This window comes from Ovis canadensis, chromosome Y (genome assembly GCF_042477335.2).
Source record: "Ovis canadensis isolate MfBH-ARS-UI-01 breed Bighorn chromosome Y, ARS-UI_OviCan_v2, whole genome shotgun sequence".
NCBI classification, from domain to species: domain Eukaryota; kingdom Metazoa; phylum Chordata; class Mammalia; order Artiodactyla; family Bovidae; genus Ovis; species Ovis canadensis.
In genome coordinates, this window is record NC_091271.1 from 7,857,266 (window position 1) to 7,877,849 (window position 20,584).

A 20,584-nucleotide genomic window follows, 5' to 3' on the forward strand; every position below is an offset into this window, starting at 1 on the left:
TAGGGTCCTACAGGCCCACTTACAATGGCACCTGAGCACACAGCCCCCGGCAAAGCCCATCGAGGTAACCAACACAGCAGTCATATCTGGCCAAGAAGTTGGTGAGCAACTCTGTCATGTTAAAAGAGCCCAAGCATCAAGATCTAACAGCCAAGGAAACCATTCCACAACCCTGATCAGGCAAGGTAGCAAACTGCAGACCCATCCAAAAACTGAGTATAGGAACATATCCCATGCTATCAGTAAGCCTGCAAGAGAATCAATGCAACTAAGGTGGCAACTCTAAAGCCAATCATATACAGAAAACCAAGTGAGCACACTCCTAACCAATTCCTATTCAGACAGGGACTGACCTCCTGATCTCAGAGGTACATAATAGCTGAACAAGAAACAACAACAAAAAAATCAACCCTCACTGCCTCATTGTAAGCCTCACTTGCCCAAGAAGACTATAAACTGAACTGAATTAAACCCAAGTTGAGGTAATACATGAAGGGCTGTCTCTGCCCAAGAAAACCTGAGAAGTACAAAAGAGGAGATCACAATTTAAATATGCAAATACCACTAGCAAGGTACAGCAATTATGAAGAATCATATAAAACTCACATCACCAAAGACTATTTAAACTTCAATAATTGACCACAGAAAAACAGACTGTCAATTATATGACAAAGATCAGAAGTTTCTTATAGAAGAAACTTTTGTTAAACTGGAATAACACATAGTAAGACCACAAAATGAAACACAAAAAACAAAAAAGAACAAAATGAAAAACTCAACAAAGAAACAGATGTACGTATACCTATGGCTGATTCATGTTGAGCAATGGCAAAAACCAACACAATATTGCAAAGCAATTATACTCTACTTGAAAATATAAAATTTTGAAAATAATAATAAAGGATCATAAAGCACAAACAGAAAGAATTAATTTCAAGCTTTCACAGGTAATCTGAAAATTCAAAAGAGTATAATTAGCATATTGTTAAATGACTCTCTTTTTCCTTAATCCATTTTGATTAGTTTCAGATATGACATAAATGCTGTTCACAATCTGTACAACACATGTATAATTCTTCAAAAAACATATGAATTATTTTAAGGGTCTTTTAGTGAAGAAGTCAATAAATGAACTGAAGAGTTAGAGAATTTCAAGATCAAATACAACCAAGCAGAAGAGAGAATCAGCAATCAGAAGAGACTACTTTGAAATTATTAGGCTGGAGGAGCAAAAACAAGAAAAGGTAAATTTAAAAAACCAATAGGACTTAACACCTATCATCAAAAGGAAACTATATACACATTTTGTGAATCCCAGAAATGGAAGACAAAGGGAGAGAAAAGTACCTGTAAAAGAAAAAACCTTCCATATCTTGGGAGAAAAATGAATATCAAATTGCTAAGTCCTAAAAGGCTTCCCTGGGGGTTTAGATGATAAAGAAACCACCTGCAATACAGGAGACCTGGTTTAAGAAGCTATCCTAGAGAAAGCAATGGCTACCTACCCCCATATTCTTGCCTGGAGAATTCCATGGACACAGGAGCCTGGAGGACTACAGTTCACGTGGTCACAAAGAGACAGACAAAACTGAGACAGGGATAAAGTACTTTAAGTAGGTTACCTCAAGAGAATCACACCAACACATGTTATAATTGTTAAAGTCAAAGATAAGAAGAATTCCTAAAGCACCATGAGAAAAGTGACATTATCTTACACAAGACTATAAGCAGATGTACCATCAAAACCTTGGCAGATAAGAAAAGAATGGGATAATATAAACAAAACACTGAAAGAAAACCAGAAATACTACTCCCAAGAACTCCCCTGTTGGTCCAGCAGTTAAAGAATCCATCTTCCAATTGAGAGGATTTGAGATAACACTTCTCATCTGCAATAAGTGCAGGTGGGCTTTAGGAAACATCACTGTGAAAAAAGCTAGTGGAGGTGATGGAATTCCTGTTGAACTATTTCAAATCCTGAAAGATGATGCTGTGAAAGTGCTGCACTCAATATGCCAGCTTAGAAAACTCAGCAGTGGCCAGAAGACTGGAAAAGGTCAGTTTTCATTCCAATCCCAAAGAAAGTCAAAGCCTAAACCACCACATAACTGCACTCATCTCACACAATAACAAAGTAATGCTCAAAATTCTCCTAGCCAGGCTTCAACAACACATGAACCATGAACTTCCAGATGTTCAAGCTGGATTTAGAAAAGGCAGAAGAACCAGAGATCAAACTGCCAGCTTCCACTGGATCATAGAAAAAGCAAAAGAGTTCCAGAAAAACATGTACTTCTTTTTTATTGACTATGCCAAAGCCTTGGACTGTATGGATCACAACAAACTGTGGAAAATTCTTCAGGAGATGGGAATACCATATCACCTGACCTGCCTCCTGAGAAATCTATAGCAGGTTAAGAAGCAACAGTTAAAACTGAACATGGAAGGACAGACTGGTTCTGAAGCTGGAAAGGAGTACCTCAAGCCTGTATATTGTTACCTTGTTTACTTCACTTTTGTGCCGAGTATATCATGTGAAATTCCCAGCTGGATGAAGCACAAGCTGTAATCAAGATTGCTGGGTGAAATAACACCACCCTTATGAAAGAAAGTGAAGAAAAACTAAAGAGCCTCCTGATGAAAGTGAAAGAGGAGAGTGAAAAACTTGGCTTAAAGCTCAACATTCAGAAAACTAAGATCATGGCATCCAGTCCCATCATTTCATGGTAAACAGATGGGGAAACAATGGAAGCAGTGAGAGACTTTATTTTGGGGGGCTCCAAAAGCACTGCAGATGGTGTCTGCAGTCATGAAATTTAAAGACACCTGCTCCTTGGAAGAAAAGCTATGACCAACCTAGATGGCATATTAAAAAGTAGACTTTCCTTTGCCAACAAAAGTCCATCCAGTCAAAGCTACAGTTTTTCCAGGAGTCATGTATGGATGTGAGTCTTGGACTATAAAGTAAGCTGAGCACCAAAGAATTTATGCTTTTGAACTAAGGTGTTGGAGAAGATTCTTGGGAGTACCCTGGACTGAAAGCAGATCCAATAAGTCTATCCTAAAGGAAATCAGTCCTGAACATTCATTGGAAGGACTGATGAAGCTGAAGCTCCAATACTTTGGCCATCTGATGTGAAGAGTTGACTCATGGGAAAAGAGCCTGATGCTGGGAAAGATTAAGGTTGGCAGAAGGGGATGACAGAGGACTTTATGGTTGGATGGCATCATTGATTCAATGGACATGAGTTTGAGTAAGCTCTGGAAGTTGGTGATGGACAGGGAGGCCTGGCATGTGGCCGTCCATGGGGTCACAGAGAGTCAGACATGACTGAATGACTGAACTGAACTGTACACTGCTACTGAGAATATAAATTTGCATAATCATTACGGTAAATAGCATGGAGGATCCTCAAAAAATTAAAAATACAATTACTACATGAATAGCATTTCATTTGGGGTATACAGTTAAATAAAAACCTTAGTTAGACAAAATATCTACCTCACAAGGTTTCATTAAATACCATTACTTATAATAGCCAAGATACAGAAACAACTTAAGTGTCCATGGATGGATGAAGAAAATGTGATACATACACACAGATAAACAGAATACTACTTGACTACAGAAAAGAAGAAAACTCTCCAATTTGCTACAACATGAATGATCTTGAGGGTATTATAGTAAGCAAAACCATTCAGAAATAAACACATAATAAGTTATCTCACATGTGGAATTCTTAAAAAAACAAACTCACAGAACAAATTGGTGTTTGCAACAGAAGAGTGGAAGTAACTGAATGAAGGTAAACAAAAAGTTAAAAATTCTAGTAATAAATAAATCATGGGGATGTAATGCCTGTAATCAATACTGTGTAATATACTTGAGTATCACTGACAAACTGTATTTTTAATCTTCTCACAGAAAAAAATTTTAGCTATATGAGGTGATGGATGTTAGACAAATTTATTTTGGTTATCATTACACTATACAAATAAATACATATGCACATATTTGTATATATATGAAATTCATTCAGTCATTATGATGTACACCATACATTTTATACAATGTTATGCATCTCTTCTATTAATAACAAAATGCTCTCCTTCCATGGTGGAGACTGTTCAATGTGATCAATTTATCATCAGATAACTTGCTGATCTCTTGGAAAATGGTAGGCCACGTGGGGAATTCACTCTTGATCCCTGCTGTTCACAAGCTGGACATTCACTGGCCATAGGCAGAACAGTTTTGATGAATGAAATCCATGTTGCTGAGACCAGTGCATAGCCTATAACCTTTCCACTGTGTTCAAATTACTCATTAGCCCAATGGGTGATGACACAGTTGACCAGGAAAAAAGCCTGACTGCTATTTAGATAGTCAGTCATTATATCCATTATTAAAATGATTCTCAGTTGAGGTGAACCTTTGGTGAGTACTTTACGTGAAACATAGATACCTGTTTTTTTCCTTCATTCAGAGAAGTTAAAATATGTCTTCTCTTCCCCAAATCTGACCAATTTTCGGTCTCATTCCTTCCATGTCCCTGACCATCTAATCAAAACTACTGGGCACATATAACGAATCAGTATATAATTATACAACTGACTGTTACTCCTTCCAAGGAAAGTGCACAGTCAGCTACACTGGAAGGATTATTATAGAAGTATTCCATGAATAACAAAACCTTCACAGAGGTCTATGCCATCATTGCCCAGTTACTATATCAAGATTTATGCAAATAACTTTCCTTATCAAATAAAGTCTAAACAGAATTTCAGCCATGATCTTTTTAAATAACAGTTACTGTTACACTTTGATTCTTCTCTGGAAGTCAGCTAAAGGCAGGAATGCTCTGTGGTGGCATCACAGTCCCAGTATTCTTATTTTTAATGAGAACTTAATTACTTGCATGGGTTCACAAAGAGTCGGAAATGACTGAGCAACTGAACTGAATTGAACTGAAGTGAATTACTTGCATAGTTTTAAAAAGCATCTGGGGGAAGAGTAAAGATGGCGGAGGAATAGGACGGGAAGACCACTTTCTCCCTCACAAATTCCTCAAAAGAACATTTCAACGCTGAGCAAACTCCACAAAACAACTTCTGTAGGCTGACAGAGGACATCAGGCAACCAGAAAAGCAGACCATTGTCTTCAAAAACAGGTAGGAAAAAATATAAAAGACGAAAAAGGAGACAAAGGAGGTGGGGAGGGAGCTCCCTCCCAGGAAGGGAAGCCCGTCCCGGGAAGGGAATTTTAAGAAGAGAGGTTTCCAAACACCAGGAAACACTCTCCCTGCCGAGTCTGTGGCGAGCCTTGGAAACACAGGGGCAACATAACAGGAAGGAAAAATAAATAAATAATTAAAACGAAGAGATTACAAGCCCAACAGTAACTCCCCCAGCGGAAAAGCAGCACAGACCCCTGCATCCGCCACTGGGAAGTGGGGGCAGGGCAGGGAAGCGCGGGAGGCGCGGGCTGCAGTGCTTTGTAAGAATTGGGCAGGAACGCCCCACGCACAACCAGAACGATCTAACTTGGGCTAGCAAACCAGACTGTGGGAGAGCTACCACGCGAAAAGCTCGAACATAAGACACCGCCAGGACCGAGCACAGAACAAAGGACCGAACGGAAAAAGCCGGCTGCAGACCATCCCCCGCCGGGGACAGGCAGCCAGAGCCCTAAGGACCGGAAAGGGGCAAGTGCAGACCCGGAGAGACTTTACTTACCTAACTGCAAGCAGGCTTCTTTGCTAAGACTTCTGGGGGTGCTGGACAGTCACCATCTGCCTCACGGGGGGCGCCAGCGGTCCACCCAGAAAGCTGAGCAGCAGCGGCATAAAAGGTGACAAGCCACAGCAATCGCGCTCGCCAAACTCCTGAGCTACTCGGACCTGGGAAGGGCACAAAGCGCAGTCCCAGCCGAATCTGTGCCTCTGAGGGCTGCCTGAGCGCTGAACCTGAGCGGCTTGGACCGGGAAGTGCATGCAGCCTAGGGCCAGCCCCAGACAGTTCCGGCTGAGCATCGTAGAGCCGGAGCGGTTTGTGCGCCGCGAGAAGGGACAGGTCAAGCGGGGCTGAGACACTGTGTGCACACGACAGTGCTATTTGTTTGCAGCATCGCCCCTCCCCACAGCGCAACTGAACTAGTGAGCCTAAAAAAACAGCAAACAGAAGAAGTTAAACAGAGGGAACCACCTTGGAAGTGATCCCACACGGCCCACAACGTCGGAGAAGGGCCAGATATATTTTTACTATTTTTAAAATCATTCCTTTTTCTTTGTTTTGTTTTTTTTTCTTTTTTTTAAATTGTTAAGTCTTCTATTTCTCCTCTAATTTTTATTTCTATAACCTACTATTACTATTTTTTTAAAAAAGACCTTTTTTTTTTTAAGGCAAACACCATATATAGTCTTTGGACGGTTGTTGGTGGTTTTTTCTTTTTTTGTGTGTGTTTTTTTTTTTAATTCTTGTTTTGTTTTTTTTTTCTTTCTTCCTTTTTCCTTCTGCTTCTTTTCTTTAATATTGTATTTTTGAAAATCCAACCTCTACTCTAGATTTTTAATCTTTGCTCTTAGGTTTTTGTTGTCAATTTTGTACATTTAAAAACCCAAACCTCACTACCCAAGTTTACCTGAGAGTGAGATTACTGGCTTGACCACTCTCTCCTCCTTTGGACTCTCCTTTTTCTCCACCAGGTGGCCTCTGTCTCTTTTCTCCCCCATCTCTTCTCTATCCAACTCTGTGAATCTCTGTGTGTTCCAGACGGTGGAGAACACCTAAGGAACTGGTTACTGGCAGGATTTGTCTCGCTCCTTCTCATCCCTCTCTCTTATCCTCGTGGTCACCTCTGTCTACTTCCTCCCTCTCCTCTTCCCCGTATAACTCCGTAAATACCTCTGAGCGGTCCAGACTATAGAGCGCACATAAGGAAGTGACTACTAGCTAGCTTGCTCTCTCATCTTTTGATCTCACCACATCTCATTCCAGTTACCTCTAACTACCCCCTCCATCTTCTCTTCTCCTTGTAACTCAGTGAACCTCTCTGAGTGTCCCTCAATGTGGAGAAACTTTTCATCTTTAACCTAGATGTCTGATCATCGGTGCTGTACAGATGGAGAAGTCTAGAGACTACTGCAAAAATAAAACTGAAAACCAGAAGCAGGAGGCTTAAATCCAAAGCCTGAAAACATTAGAGAACTCTTGAATTCAGGGAACATTAAGCAATAGGAGCTCATCAAATGCCTTCATACCTACAGCAAAACCAAGCTCCACCCAAGGGCCAACAAGTTCCAAAACAAGACATACCACTCAAATTCTCCAGCAACACAGGAACACTCCCCTGAGCTTCAATATACAGGCAGCTCAAAATTATCCCAAAACCTCTGATGTCTCATAACCCATTACTGGGCACTCCACTGCACTCCAGAGAGAAGAAACCCAGCTCCACCCACGAGAACTCCAACACAAGCCTCCCTAACCAGGAAACCTTGACAAGCCACTGATAGAACCCTACCCACAGTGAGGAAGCTCCATAATAAAGGAGAACTCCACAAATTACCAGAATATAAAAAGGCCACCCCAAACGCAGCAATATAACCAAGATGAAGAGACAGAGGAATACTCAGCAGGTGAAGGAACAGTAGAGTTGCCCACCAAACCAAACAAAAGAGGAAGAAGCAGGGAATCTACCTGAGAAGGAATTCCGAATATTGATAGTGAAAATGATCCAAAATCTTGAAATCAGAATGGAATCACATATAAACAGCCTAGAGACAAGGATTGAGAAGATGCAAGAAAGGTTTAACAAGGACCTAGAAGAAATAAAAAAGAGTCAAAATATAATGAATAACGCAATAAATGAGATCAGAAACACTCTGGAGGCAACAAACAGTAGAATAACAGAGGCAGAAGATAGGATTAGTGAAATAGAAGATAGAATGGTAGAAATAAATGAATCAGAGAGGAAACAAGAAAAACGAATTAAAAGAAACGAGGACAATCTCAGAGACCTCCAGGACAATATGAAACACTCCAACATTCGAATTATAGGAGTCCCAGAAGAAGACAGAAAGAAAGATCATGAGAAAATCCTTGAGATAATAGTTGAAAATTTCCCTAAAATGGGGAAGGAAATAATCACCCAAGTCCAAGAAACACGGAGAGTTCCAAATAGGATAAACCCAAGGCGAAACACCCCAAGACACATATTAATCAAATTAACAAAGATCAAACACAAAGAACAAATATTAAAAGCAGCCAGGGAAAAACAACAAATAACACACAAGGGGATTCCCATAAGATAACAGCTGATCTTTCAATAGAGACTCTTCAGGCCAGGAGGGAACGGCAAGACATACTTAAAGTGATGAAAGAAAATAACCTACAGCCCAGATTACTGTACCCAGCAAGGATCTCATTCAAATACGAAGGAGAAATCAAAAGCTTTACAGACAAGCAAAAGCTGAGAGAATTCAGCACCACCAAACCAGCTCTCCAACAAACTCTAAAGGATATTCTCTAGACAGGAAACACGAAAAGGATGTATAAACCCGAACCCAAAACAATAAAGTAAATGGTAACGGGATCATACTTATCAATAATTACCTTAAACCTAAATGGGTTGAATGCCCCAACCAAAAGGCAAAGACTGGCCGAATGGATACAAAAACAAGACCCCTCTACACACTGCCTACAAGAGACACACCTCAAAACAAGGGACACATACAGACTGAAAGTGAAGGGCTGGAAAACGATATACCATGCAAATAGAGACCAAAAGAAAGCAGGAGTGGCAATACTCATATCCGATAAAATAGACTTTAAAACAAAGGTTGTGAAAAGAGACAAAGAAGGCCACTACATAATGATCAAAGGATCAATCCAAGAAGAAGATGTAACAATTATAAATATATATGCACCCAATATAGGAGCACCGCAATATGTAAGACAAATGCTAACAAGTATGAAAGGGGAAATCAACAATAACACAATAATAGTGGGAGACTTCAATACCCCACTCACACCTATGGACAGATCAACTAAACAGAAAATTAACAAAGAAACGCAAACTTTAAATGATACATTAGATTGGTTAGACCTAATTGATATCTATAGGACATTTCACCCCGAAACAATGAATTGCACCTTTTTTTCAAGTGCTCATGGAACCTTCTCCAGGATAGATCACATCCTGGGCCATAAATCTAAACTTGATAAATTCAAAAAAATCAAGATCATTCCAAGCATCTTTTCTGACCATAATGCATTAACAGTAGATCTCAATTACAGGAGAAAAACTATTAAAAATTCCAACATATGGAGGTTGAACAACACACTTCTGAATAACCAACAAATCACAGAAGAAATAAAAAAGGACATCAAAATACGCATAGAAACGAATGAAAATGAAAACACAACAACCCAAAACCTGTGGGACACTATAAAAGCAGTGCTAAGAGGAAAGTTCATAGCAATACAGGCATACCTCAAGAAACAAGAAAAAAGTCAAATAAATAACCTAACTCTACAACTAAAGCAACTAGAAAAGGAAGAATTGGAGAACCCCAGACTTAGTAGAAGGAAAGAAATCTTAAAAATTAGGGCAGAAATAAATGCAAAAGAAACAAAAGAGACCACAGCAAAAATCAACAACGCCCAAAGCTGGTTCTTTGCAAGGATAAATAAAATCGACAAACCATTAGCCAGACTCATCAAGAAGCAAAGAGAGAAAAATCAAATCAATAAAATTAGAAATGAAAATGGAGAGATCACAACAGACAACACAGAAATACAAAGGATCATAAGAGACTACTATCAGCAATTGTATGCCAATAAAATGGATAACGTGGAAGAAATGGACAAATTCTTAGAAAAGTACAATTTTCCAAAACTGAACCAGGAAGAAATAGAAAATCTTAACAGACCCATCACAAGCACGGAAATTGAAACTGTAATCAGAAATCTTCCAGCAAAAAGCCCAGGTCCAGACGGCTTCATAGCTGAATTCTACCAAAAATTTCGAGAAGAGCTAACACCCATCCTACTCAAACTCTTCCAGAAAATTGCAGAGGAAGGTAAACTTCCAAACTCATTCTATGAGGCCACAATCACCCTAATACCAAAACCTGACAAAGATACTACAAAAAAGGAAAACTACAGGCCAATATCACTGATGAACATAGATGCAAAAATCCTCAAAAAATTCTAGCAATCAGAATCCAACAACACATTAAAAAGATCATACACCATGACCAAGTGGGCTTTATCCCAGGGATATTCTTCAATATCTGCAAATCAATCAATGTAATTCACCACATTAACAAATTGAAAAATAAAAGCCATATAATTATCTCAATAGATGCAGAGAAGGCCTTTGACAAAATTCAACATCCATTTATGATAAAAACTCTCCAGAAAGCAGGCATAGAAGGAACATACCTCAACATAATAAAAGCTATATATGACAAACCCACAGCAAACATTATCCTCAATGGTGAATAATTGAAAGCATTTCCCCTCAAGTCAGGAACAAGATAAGGGTGCCCACTTTCACCGCTACTATTCAACATAGTTCTGGAAGTTTTGGCCATAGCAATCAGAGCAGAAAAAGAAATAAAAGGAATCCAAATTGGAAAAGGAGAAGTAAAACTCTCATTGTTTGCAGATGACATGATCCTTTACATAGAAAACCCTAAAGACTCCACTAGAAAATTACTAGAGCTCATCAATGAATATAGTAAAGTTGCAGGATATAAAATCAACACTCAGAAATCCCTTGCATTCCTATACACTAATAATGAGAAAGTAGAAATAGAAATGAAGGAAACAATTCCATTCACCATTACAACGAAAAGAATAAAATACTTAGGAATATATCTATCTAAAGAAACTAAAGACCTATATATAGAAAACTATAAAACACTGATGAAAGAAATCAAAGAGGACACTAATAGATGGAGAAATATACCATGTTCATGGATCAGAAGAATCAATGTAGTGAAAATGAGTATACTACCCAAAGCAATTTACAAATTCAATGCAATCCCTATCAAGCTACCAGCAATATTTTTCACAGAACTAGAACAAATCATTTCAAGATCTGCATGGAAATACAAAAAACCTCGAATTGCCAAAGCAATCTTGAGAAAGAAGAATGGAACTGGAGGAATCAACTTGCCTGACTTCAGGCTCTACTACAAAGCCACAGTCATCAAGACAGTATGGTACTGGCACAAAGACAGAAATAATAGATCAATGGAACAAAACAGAAAGCCCAGAGATAAATCCACACACATATGGACACCTTATCTTTGACAAAGGAGGCAAGAATACACAATGGAGTAAAGACAATTTATTTAACAAGTGGTGCTGGGAAAACTGGTCAACCACTTGTAAAAGAATGAAACTAGATCACTTTCTAACACCGCACACGAAAATAAACTCAAAATGGATTAAAGATCTAAATGTAAGACCAGAAACTATAAAACTCCTAGAGGAGAACATAGGCAAAACACTCTCCGACATAAATTCACAGCAGGATCCTCTATGATCCACCTCCCAGAATTCTGGAAATAAAAACAAAAATGAACAAATGGGATCTAATTACAATTAAAAGCTTCTGCACAACAAAGAAAAATATAAGCAAGGTGAAAAGACAGCCTTCTGAATGGGAGAAAATAATAGCAAATGAAGCAACTGACAAACAACTAATCTCAAAAATATACAAGCAACTTATGCAGCTCAATTCCAGAAAAATAAATGACCCAATCAAAAAATGGGCCAAAGAACTAAACAGACATTTCTCCAAAGAAGACATACGGATGGCTAACAAACACATGAAAAGATGCTCAACATCACTCATTATTAGAGAAATGCAAATCAAAACCACAATGAGGTACCACTTCACACTAGTCAGAATGTCTGCGATCCAAAAATCTGCAAGCAATAAATGCTGTAGAGGGTGTGGAGAAAAGGGAACCCTCCTACACTGTTGGTGGGAATGCAAACTAGTGCAACCACTATGGAAAACCATGTGGAGATTCCTTAAAAAACTGCAAACAGAACTGCCATATGACCCAGCAATCCCACTGCTGGGCATACACACCGAGGAAACCAGAATTGAAAGAGACACATGTACCCCAATGTTCATTGCAGCACTGTTTATAATAGCCAGGACATGGAAACAACCTAGATGTCCATCAGCAGATGACTGGATAAGAAAGCTGTGGTACATATACACAATGGAGTATTACTCAGCCGTTAAAAAGAATTCATCTGAATCAGTTCTGTTGAGATGGATGAAACTGGAGCCGATTATACAGAGTGAAGTAAGCCAGAAAGAAAAACATCAATACAGTATACTAACACCTATATATGGAATTTAGAAATATGGCAATGATGACCCTGTATGCAAGACAGCAAAAAAGACACAGATGTGTGTAGCGGACTTTTGGACTCAGAGGGAGAGGGAAAGGGAGAGGGTGGGATGATTTGGGAGAATGGCATTGAAACGTATACTATCATGTAAGAATCGAATCACCAGTCTATGTCCGATGCAGGATACAGCATGCTTGGGGCTGGTGCATGGGGATAACCCAGAGGGATGTTGTGGGGAGGGAGGTGGGAGGGAGGGGGGTTCATGTTTGGGATCGCAGGTATACCCGTGGTGGATTCATGTCAATGTATGGCAAAACCAATACAGTATTGTAAAGTAAAATAAAGTAAAAATTAAAATTTTTAAAAAAAAATGTACTTACTAAGAACATTACCTTCTCACAAAACAGGTGGCACAAAATAATACCTTTCTGTTTTACCACATTTCCTACTTAAAATTAGTATAGTTAATGATTTGCCCCAAAATAAGAAAACAAAATTGGCATTCAAATGTGTACGAACCTTCCAGTAGTCAGACTGCAAACTGTAGTATCTCTGATATGCAGATAATGCTGAAAAAGGAAAAATAATTAGTCAAATTACATCCTATTCAAAAATTCATAACACAGATATTAATATTTTAATACAAACTGCCCATCAGTTTTGCCTCTCAGCAAAACAGGGACTATTAAACACAGTAAATCTTTAAAGTTTATGCCCTATCAACTTAGTCATCTACAGAAATAAATTATGATAGAAAAAGTTATCTACAGGAGATCAGGTATATAAACGATCATCAAACCAGATCCTTGCACTTACACGTAAAAATCTCCTTTTTGAAGCTCCACCTCTTAAAAGAATTATTTACATATTCAATTATTTATTGCTGTGCTGGCTCTTCATTTTTGCTTAGCCTTTTCTCTAGTCAAAGGCAGGGGCTACTCTTTAGTTGCTGTTCCAGTGGCTTCTCTTACTGCGGAGTACAGGCTATACACAGCTCATGGGCTTCATTAGATGCAGTTCCCAGGCTGCATTGAACAGGCTCAACAGCTGTGGCACATGGCCTTAACTGCCCCAAGGCATGTGAGATCTGTCCAGATCAACTACTGAACCTGTGTGCCTTGCACTGGCAGGGTATTCTTTATCACTGAGTCACCAAGGAAGCCCAAACAAATATAAAATTTTGACAATTTAATTCACTTGATTTCCTTCATCAATCAAGTCTCATAGAATGTTTCTAAGACTGTTTTTACATATTTAATGAATTTTCTCAAAATGCATCAATTTCCAGAAAAATAAAACCACAGCTCTAACAAACTCTTGTTTCTGGTGCTTCCCTTCAAAGAATCAACATTATCTTGAGCTACTAGCTTCAATTTCATTCCAAGATGGCTATTCCCATGCTCTCTAAATCACCTGAAGGCATTAAAAGGCTGAAATGACATAAAAAGGCTCTTGTCTGCCTAAAAAAAGGGCTTATATAAGGTAAAAAGGTCAATATGAAGTCACATAAGCATATTGGAGTTAGGGGGGACAATTTTTAAAAACTAAAAATAGGAAACTCCATATCACTCCAGGGAAATAAAAATGTTTTTAATTCATTTGTTGAAGTTCCAAAGGGAGAACATTTAGAATAAAATACACTTAGGAATGAAAACTGCCTTAAAGTCAAAGTAAAATGAAAATACTGAAGTAACAAAGGGAAGAACAGATTTTATATGGGTTCGATACCACCGAGAATTTCCATATTTTGGACAAACATTTTTATGAATTTCAGATATCTTCCTTCCAGTCTCATAAACATTATTGAGTATCCTTTCATGAAAATAACTACACAGAGTTAAGGGGGAAAAAGTTTAATAAGGGAAACTTTCTTTTTCAAATACTATCATAAAGTTACAATAATTGGAATTTCAAAATAACCAAATGTATGTTTAAAAGACAATAGTATTTATGACAATGATCTCATACACCACACTCCCATTTTAAGTCTAAGAACAAAATGACTTAAAATATTTGTTTTTACAACAAGAATTTAAAAGGCTAAAGCTAACACAGGGTACGAGAGCAGTCATTAACTGAGAAAAATTACCCTAGAAACAAGGGTCACGCTACAAAAGTTCACTGTAGTATGCTTGAAATCTGAAACATCCCTGGGCTCCCAGACAGAGGAGTAGCCCCACAACATTGTGAGACTTATAGGGGCCCATAATGTCTATCTGAGAAAAATCTCCACAAGCTTCTGAGAAAATAATGGAAAAAAGAACAATTTTTAAAAACTTTTTTCTTTGTATTGGAGTATAGCTGATTTACAAAATAATGTGTTCCTTTCAGGTAAACAGTGAAGGGACTCACCATCATACACAGGTTTCCATTCTCCCCCAGTCTCTCCTTCCATTCAGGCTGCATATGATATTTAGCAGACATCCCTGTTCTGTACAGCAGGTCCTTGCTGGTTCTCCATTCTAAACATAGTAGTGTGTCCGTGTCTATCCCAAACTCCCTATCTCTGCCCCCATCCTTTCCCTGGGGGAACCATAAGGTTATTAGAGAGTATTGAGCAGAGTTCCCTGTGCTGTCCAGCAGGTCCTTGTTGGTTCTCCTTGTTAAATACAGCAGTGTGTCCATGTCCATCCCAGACTCCCTGACTATTCCTTCCTCCTGGGAACCATAAAAATATTAGAGAGTACTGAGCAGAGTTCCCTGTGCTGCACAGCAGGTCCTTGTTGGTTCTCCATGTAAATGCAGCAGTGTGTCCATGTCCATCCCAAACTCCCTAACTATCCCTTCCCCCATCCTTCCCCCTGGTAACTATAAGGTGATTACAGAGTACTGAGCCGAGTTCCCTGTGCTGACCAGCAGGTCCTTGCTGCTTCTCCGTGTTAAATGCAGCAGTGTGTCCATGTCCATCCCAGACTCCCTAACTATCCCTTCCCCAATCCTTCCCCCTGGTAACGATAAGGTTATTAGAGTACTGAGCAGAGTTCACTGTGCAGAGTTAATTCTCTGTGCTATATCATCATAGGTCCTTGCTGATTATGAAAATAAACAATTTCTGAATAGCCAAGAGCATTCTGTTCTTAACAACCGGGAAATTTAAAGTAGATATTCAACTCCAGCCCACTCCAATTATCCTATCTATTCTAGAGAGAGGAAAACAACCAAGAAATTTTTATGCAGTTCACTTTCCAAAGGCGTAGACTAACTAAAAAGACTAAGACTGAGGACACTTTCCTCTATGCCAACATCCTATACACCATTAGTGAAGGCCTATTTACAGAGCTTCTTTATACCTGGAATACCAAGGTCAGATATCAAGTAAATATTACAAATCACACACAATCCACATGAAAGAGGAATAGAAGGAAGGAGAGGGAGGAGGAGCAGAAAGAGGCATAGCAAACATCAGAACAAGATGTAACAATGATGCTGAAATGACCAGATCAGGGAATTTAAAGTGACTACAACTAATATGCAAAGAATATTTAAACAATATATAAAGTGGACAGTATACTAGAATGCTGAAACAATATAAGTAGAGAACAGGAAGGACAACACTTTCAAGCAGAAATGTTAAAGATCAGAAACACTTTTTAAAAAGATATGAGATTAGTAAGTGGTTGTATACTGCTAAAGAAAGAATATCTGACATAGAGGACTTATCAAAAAACAAAAAACAGGGAACACTGGGGAGAAAAAAAGAAAAATATACACAGGGTTGTGGGACAATTAAAAAAGGTATAACTGTGTTACTAACAAAAGATAAATAAATATGATACTATCAAATGATAAAGAGAGCACAGGAATTATCTGGAACAATGAATGAGAATTTCCCCAAAATTAATATAAGACAATAAGCCATATATCCAGGAAGCATAATGAATATCAAGCATGTATAATGTCCACAGCAAAAAACTACACTGAGGTATATTATTTTCAAACTGCAGAAAATGAAAGCTTTAAGATTAAATAAAACATGGATAAGAAGGCTGATGTATCTTTTGTTCTGATCTTTTACTGTAGTAACAGTAACTGTATTGACTGATGTCTTGAGAGGGGAAAGAGTAGCAACAGGAATGATGACAACAGAAACACTCTGGAAAAGGTAATCAAACTTATCTTTAGTCACCAAAGACAATTACTGATACACATAAAGAAAAGGGAAAGTCAAGAAAACAAGATGCTTCAGAAACTGTTGATGAGGTTTTTGATGATATTAGAAAGATTTATGACAGAAAAAGCTAACTCTATTACTGAAAGGATCCTTGAAATCATAGTGCTCTGATAACTGATATCACAACCCCTTTTAAGGTAATCTTAATGTTTCATGATTACATCTCAACTGATGGCTGACAAATATTGAGTGAGGTCCAGGTCAGCCTTGCTTTCCTGGTGTCTCAAATGGTAAATAACCCACCTGCCCAAAAGAGACAGATGTAAAAACAGACTTTTGGACTCAGTGGGAGAAGATGAAGGTGGGATGATTGGAGAGAATAGCATTGAAACACGTCTACTACCATATGTGAAACAGATGACAAGTGCAAGTTTGATGCATGAAGCAGGGCACTCAAAGCTGGTGCTCTGGGACAACCCAGAGGGATGGGGTGGGGAGGGAGGTAGGAGAGAGGGTTCAGGATGGGGTGACCCATGTGCACCCATGGCAGATTCATGTTGATGTATGCCAAAACCACCACAATACTGTAAATTAATTAGCCTCTAATACTAATTAAAACAAAAACAAAAACAAGAACCCACCTGCCATGTAGGAGATGCAGGTTCAGTCCCTAAGTTGGGAAGATCCCCTAAAGGAGGACATGGCATCCCTCTCCAGTATCATGGGGTCATTAAGAGTTGGTGATGACTGAAAGACTAACACTTTTACATTTCCTTTTTTTCAAGTATGTAATAAGACAAATCAAATTTTTAATCTCCTTTTTGCGGCAGGGGGATGTCACAGAAGTAGACAGTGAATTTTAGTCTAACTTCATGTTAGTTATGGTGTTCATAAAACAAAGAACGTACTAGGCACTTCTTGCTTTTATTCAAAAAGAATATCCCTTTTATACTACATACCTTCTGTAAGCAAAACTTTTTAGTATGTGTGTATATCCCTTTAGTATCTGCAAAATGTTTGGATTAGGAATTCCTTATATCTATTCTCCTACAAATTTGTGAATTTGTGGGAAAATTACACAGGAACTTTTTGTGTAGTCAGTTCCTATACTGATTTGGTAAACACGAATTTCTACAACTGTTTCAGTATTTATAACTGACCATTTCTTACAGAAAAGTATGAAAACTTAGCATTTGTTTTACCACGAAGTGGTGTGACACAGTAGTCTTTGCTTCTAGGAATTAGTGTGGGAGCTCTGGGGTTCACAGCCTGGCCGAACTGTCACCCTTATCCTGACACAAATTTATTTAAAAGTTGATTATCCAGTATTTTCCAGATTATATCAGACTACATAGGGTTGGCCAAAAAAGTTTCTCTGATTAAGTAAAAATAAAAAATCCACTTCTCATGTTCACAAAGAACTTTATAGAACAATGTATTCACTGTTTCATTCCACTATCTTCAGTCTTTCAGGCAACTTCATAATTCCATCTTCTGATCAAGGGACTGTTTCAGGGGCTTTTTACATACCAAAGGGAATTCAAATTTTCTTCATTAAGAGAAATTTGTAAAAACGTTATTAAGTGGAAATCTGAAGGTACAATGTCTGATGAACATGGTGGATGAATCAGAACTTTCCAGGCAAGCTGTGTTTTTGTCTGGTCATCCAACAAGCATGCAGTCTTCCTGCTATCCTGATGGAAGTTAATGCAATCTGTTGACTAATTCTGGATGCTTTTCATCAAGTGCTGCTTTCAGTTGATCTGACTGGGAACACCACTTGTTGGAATTAATCATTTGATCTTCCAGAAGAGATTCATAATAAAGGACTCCCTTCCAATTTCATCATATACACAACATCATCTTCTTTACCTGAAGACCAACATTTGGTGTGATTGATCATGGTTCATGTTTTTGTGACATTTCAGTACAAAATTGCAGGTGGAAATACAGGTCAAGAGGGTTTTTTCACTTAACTTATGTGGAACCCAAACATCAAAGCAATTCACATAAGCAAGCCTGTGCCAATGATTTTCGACAGCGGATTATGATACACTGAGTATGCTGGCTATCTCCTGTGGGATATATTGCTGACTGCTCTCAATTAATGTCTTGGATTTGACCACTAGCAATTTCAACTGGCCTACCCAAATGTGGAGAATGGTCCAATAAGAAATCTGTAAGAAGCATCAAATCAGTAAGAAGCATCAAAAACCACTTTGCAGAAGTTTGATTATTAATAGCACCTTCCCCACAAGTTGCATGAACCTTGCGTTTCAGTTGCACTTTCTTCTTTCCTAAAATTATAAAGTATAATGTGCCGAAAGTGTTACTTTTTTCCTTCCATCTTCAATAAAATGGCTACACAAAAACTCACCAATTTTTGTGTATTTTTTATCAATGCACGCTGATATGACAGCTGTCCAGTCCAATTCAATAAAATGGTTTCAAATAAAGTTAAAGACAGTAAGTGCAGATAGATCCCATCCTACAGAAAACACCAAACCTTTGTTCAACCAAATACACAGTCAATGGTTCATAGACTATGAATATATAATCAATGATCAGTTTTTATCAATGATTAAACTGATCTTAACAAAATTCCTAGCAGTGAAACTTTGAAATGCCTGTATTCAGATTTATGGTAAAATTTTTCAGTTAGCATTATTAGTAATACTTCAGTTTTTCTGTTTGTTTATATTCTATACTAAGCATAGGTTTAATACAAAGCAGAAGTGAGAGTTGGACCATAAAGAATGCTGACTGCCAAAGAATTGATGCTTTTGAAATTGTGGTGCTGGAAAAGACTCTTGAGAGTCCCGTGGACAGCAAGGAGATCCAACCAATCCATCCTAAAGGAAATCAACTGTGAATATTTATTGAAAGGACTAATGCTGAAGCTGAAGCTCTAATACTCTGGCAGCATGATGTCAAGAGTTGACTCACTGGAAAAGACCCTGATGCTGGGAAAGACTGAGGGAAGGAGGAAAATGGGACGACAGAGGATGAGACGGTTGAATGACATCAGTGACTCATAAGTTTGACATAAGTTTGAGCACACTTAGGAAGATAGCGTAGAACAAGAAATTCTGGTGTGCTGCAGGTCACAGGGTTGCAAAGAGCTGGATACAACTTGGGAACTAAACAACGACAATATAAGAGAAACCTAACAGTTTAATTTGCCATATTTATTTTATTTCCTTGAATATTTTTTTCATAGCTGCTTAAGAAGATTTAAAAAATCAATGCACCTTGATCAGAAAAATAATAAATGTATCTTCTTTTAAAACTATATGAAGAACTCTTAAAACCCAGCCATGGTAAGAACATCCGACTAAAAATGGACCACAGAGTTTAACACTTCACCAAAGAAAATATACTAATGATAAATAAATCATATGAAAAGATGGATCACATGACATGTCATCAGGGAAAGACAAACTAAAACTATACACTTATTTAGAAAAATCAAAATCAAAACCACTGAAAATACCATATACTAATGAGGATGTAGAACAGGACTGTCACTCATTCCGAGAGAATGTAACATGGTAAAACCAAAGAAAACAGTTCACTAGTTTCTTACATACCTTACACATACTCTTATCATATGATCCAACAACCATACTTTTTACGCAAAGGGGTTAAAATCTTTATGTTGCCTTAAAAACCAGCCTAAGTTCTGATTTTAAATTTTAGATCTCTCTCTTCGGGAGAGAAAAGGCTGACAATCTTTCTTTTCCCAAGTTAACAGTATGTTGCGAAGCTTTATTCCAATCAAGTGCAAATGACAGCTCAGGTTAATGTGCTCTACCAGCTCACATTCGTGGCATATGGAAGAACAAACAGAAGAGAAAAACACTGGCCTCCAATTGCTCTTAGCTACATCATATTCAGAATGAGACCATGTCAGAAGAGATGAGATACCTAACACCTGCTAGTAAATCAGAGATCACTCTAAGAGAAGAAGGTCACTATCCCACACTCCAGCCCTGGAAAACTGATGCAGAGGTTTTCAGTTATAGTCCCTAAGTAAGTGATTTTATATGGAAAAGACATTAGAGAAGTTGAAAATTAATACTATTGTT

The 20,584-nt window shown here is 38.2% G+C and overlaps 1 protein-coding gene across 6 annotated transcripts in view; it reads right to left on the reverse strand.

Annotated features, from left to right (window-relative positions):
• The window catches only part of LOC138431429 (lysine-specific demethylase 6A-like), a 168,922-nt gene that overhangs the window by 109,427 nt on the left and 38,911 nt on the right, over positions 1-20,584 (reverse strand). For all 6 annotated transcript variants that reach the window (XM_069573578.1, XM_069573579.1, XM_069573575.1 and 3 more), the window contains exon 4: positions 12,905-12,954. In XM_069573578.1, the coding sequence (XP_069429679.1) occupies positions 12,905-12,954 (50 nt within the window). The remainder of the gene's footprint in view (positions 1-12,904; positions 12,955-20,584) is intronic.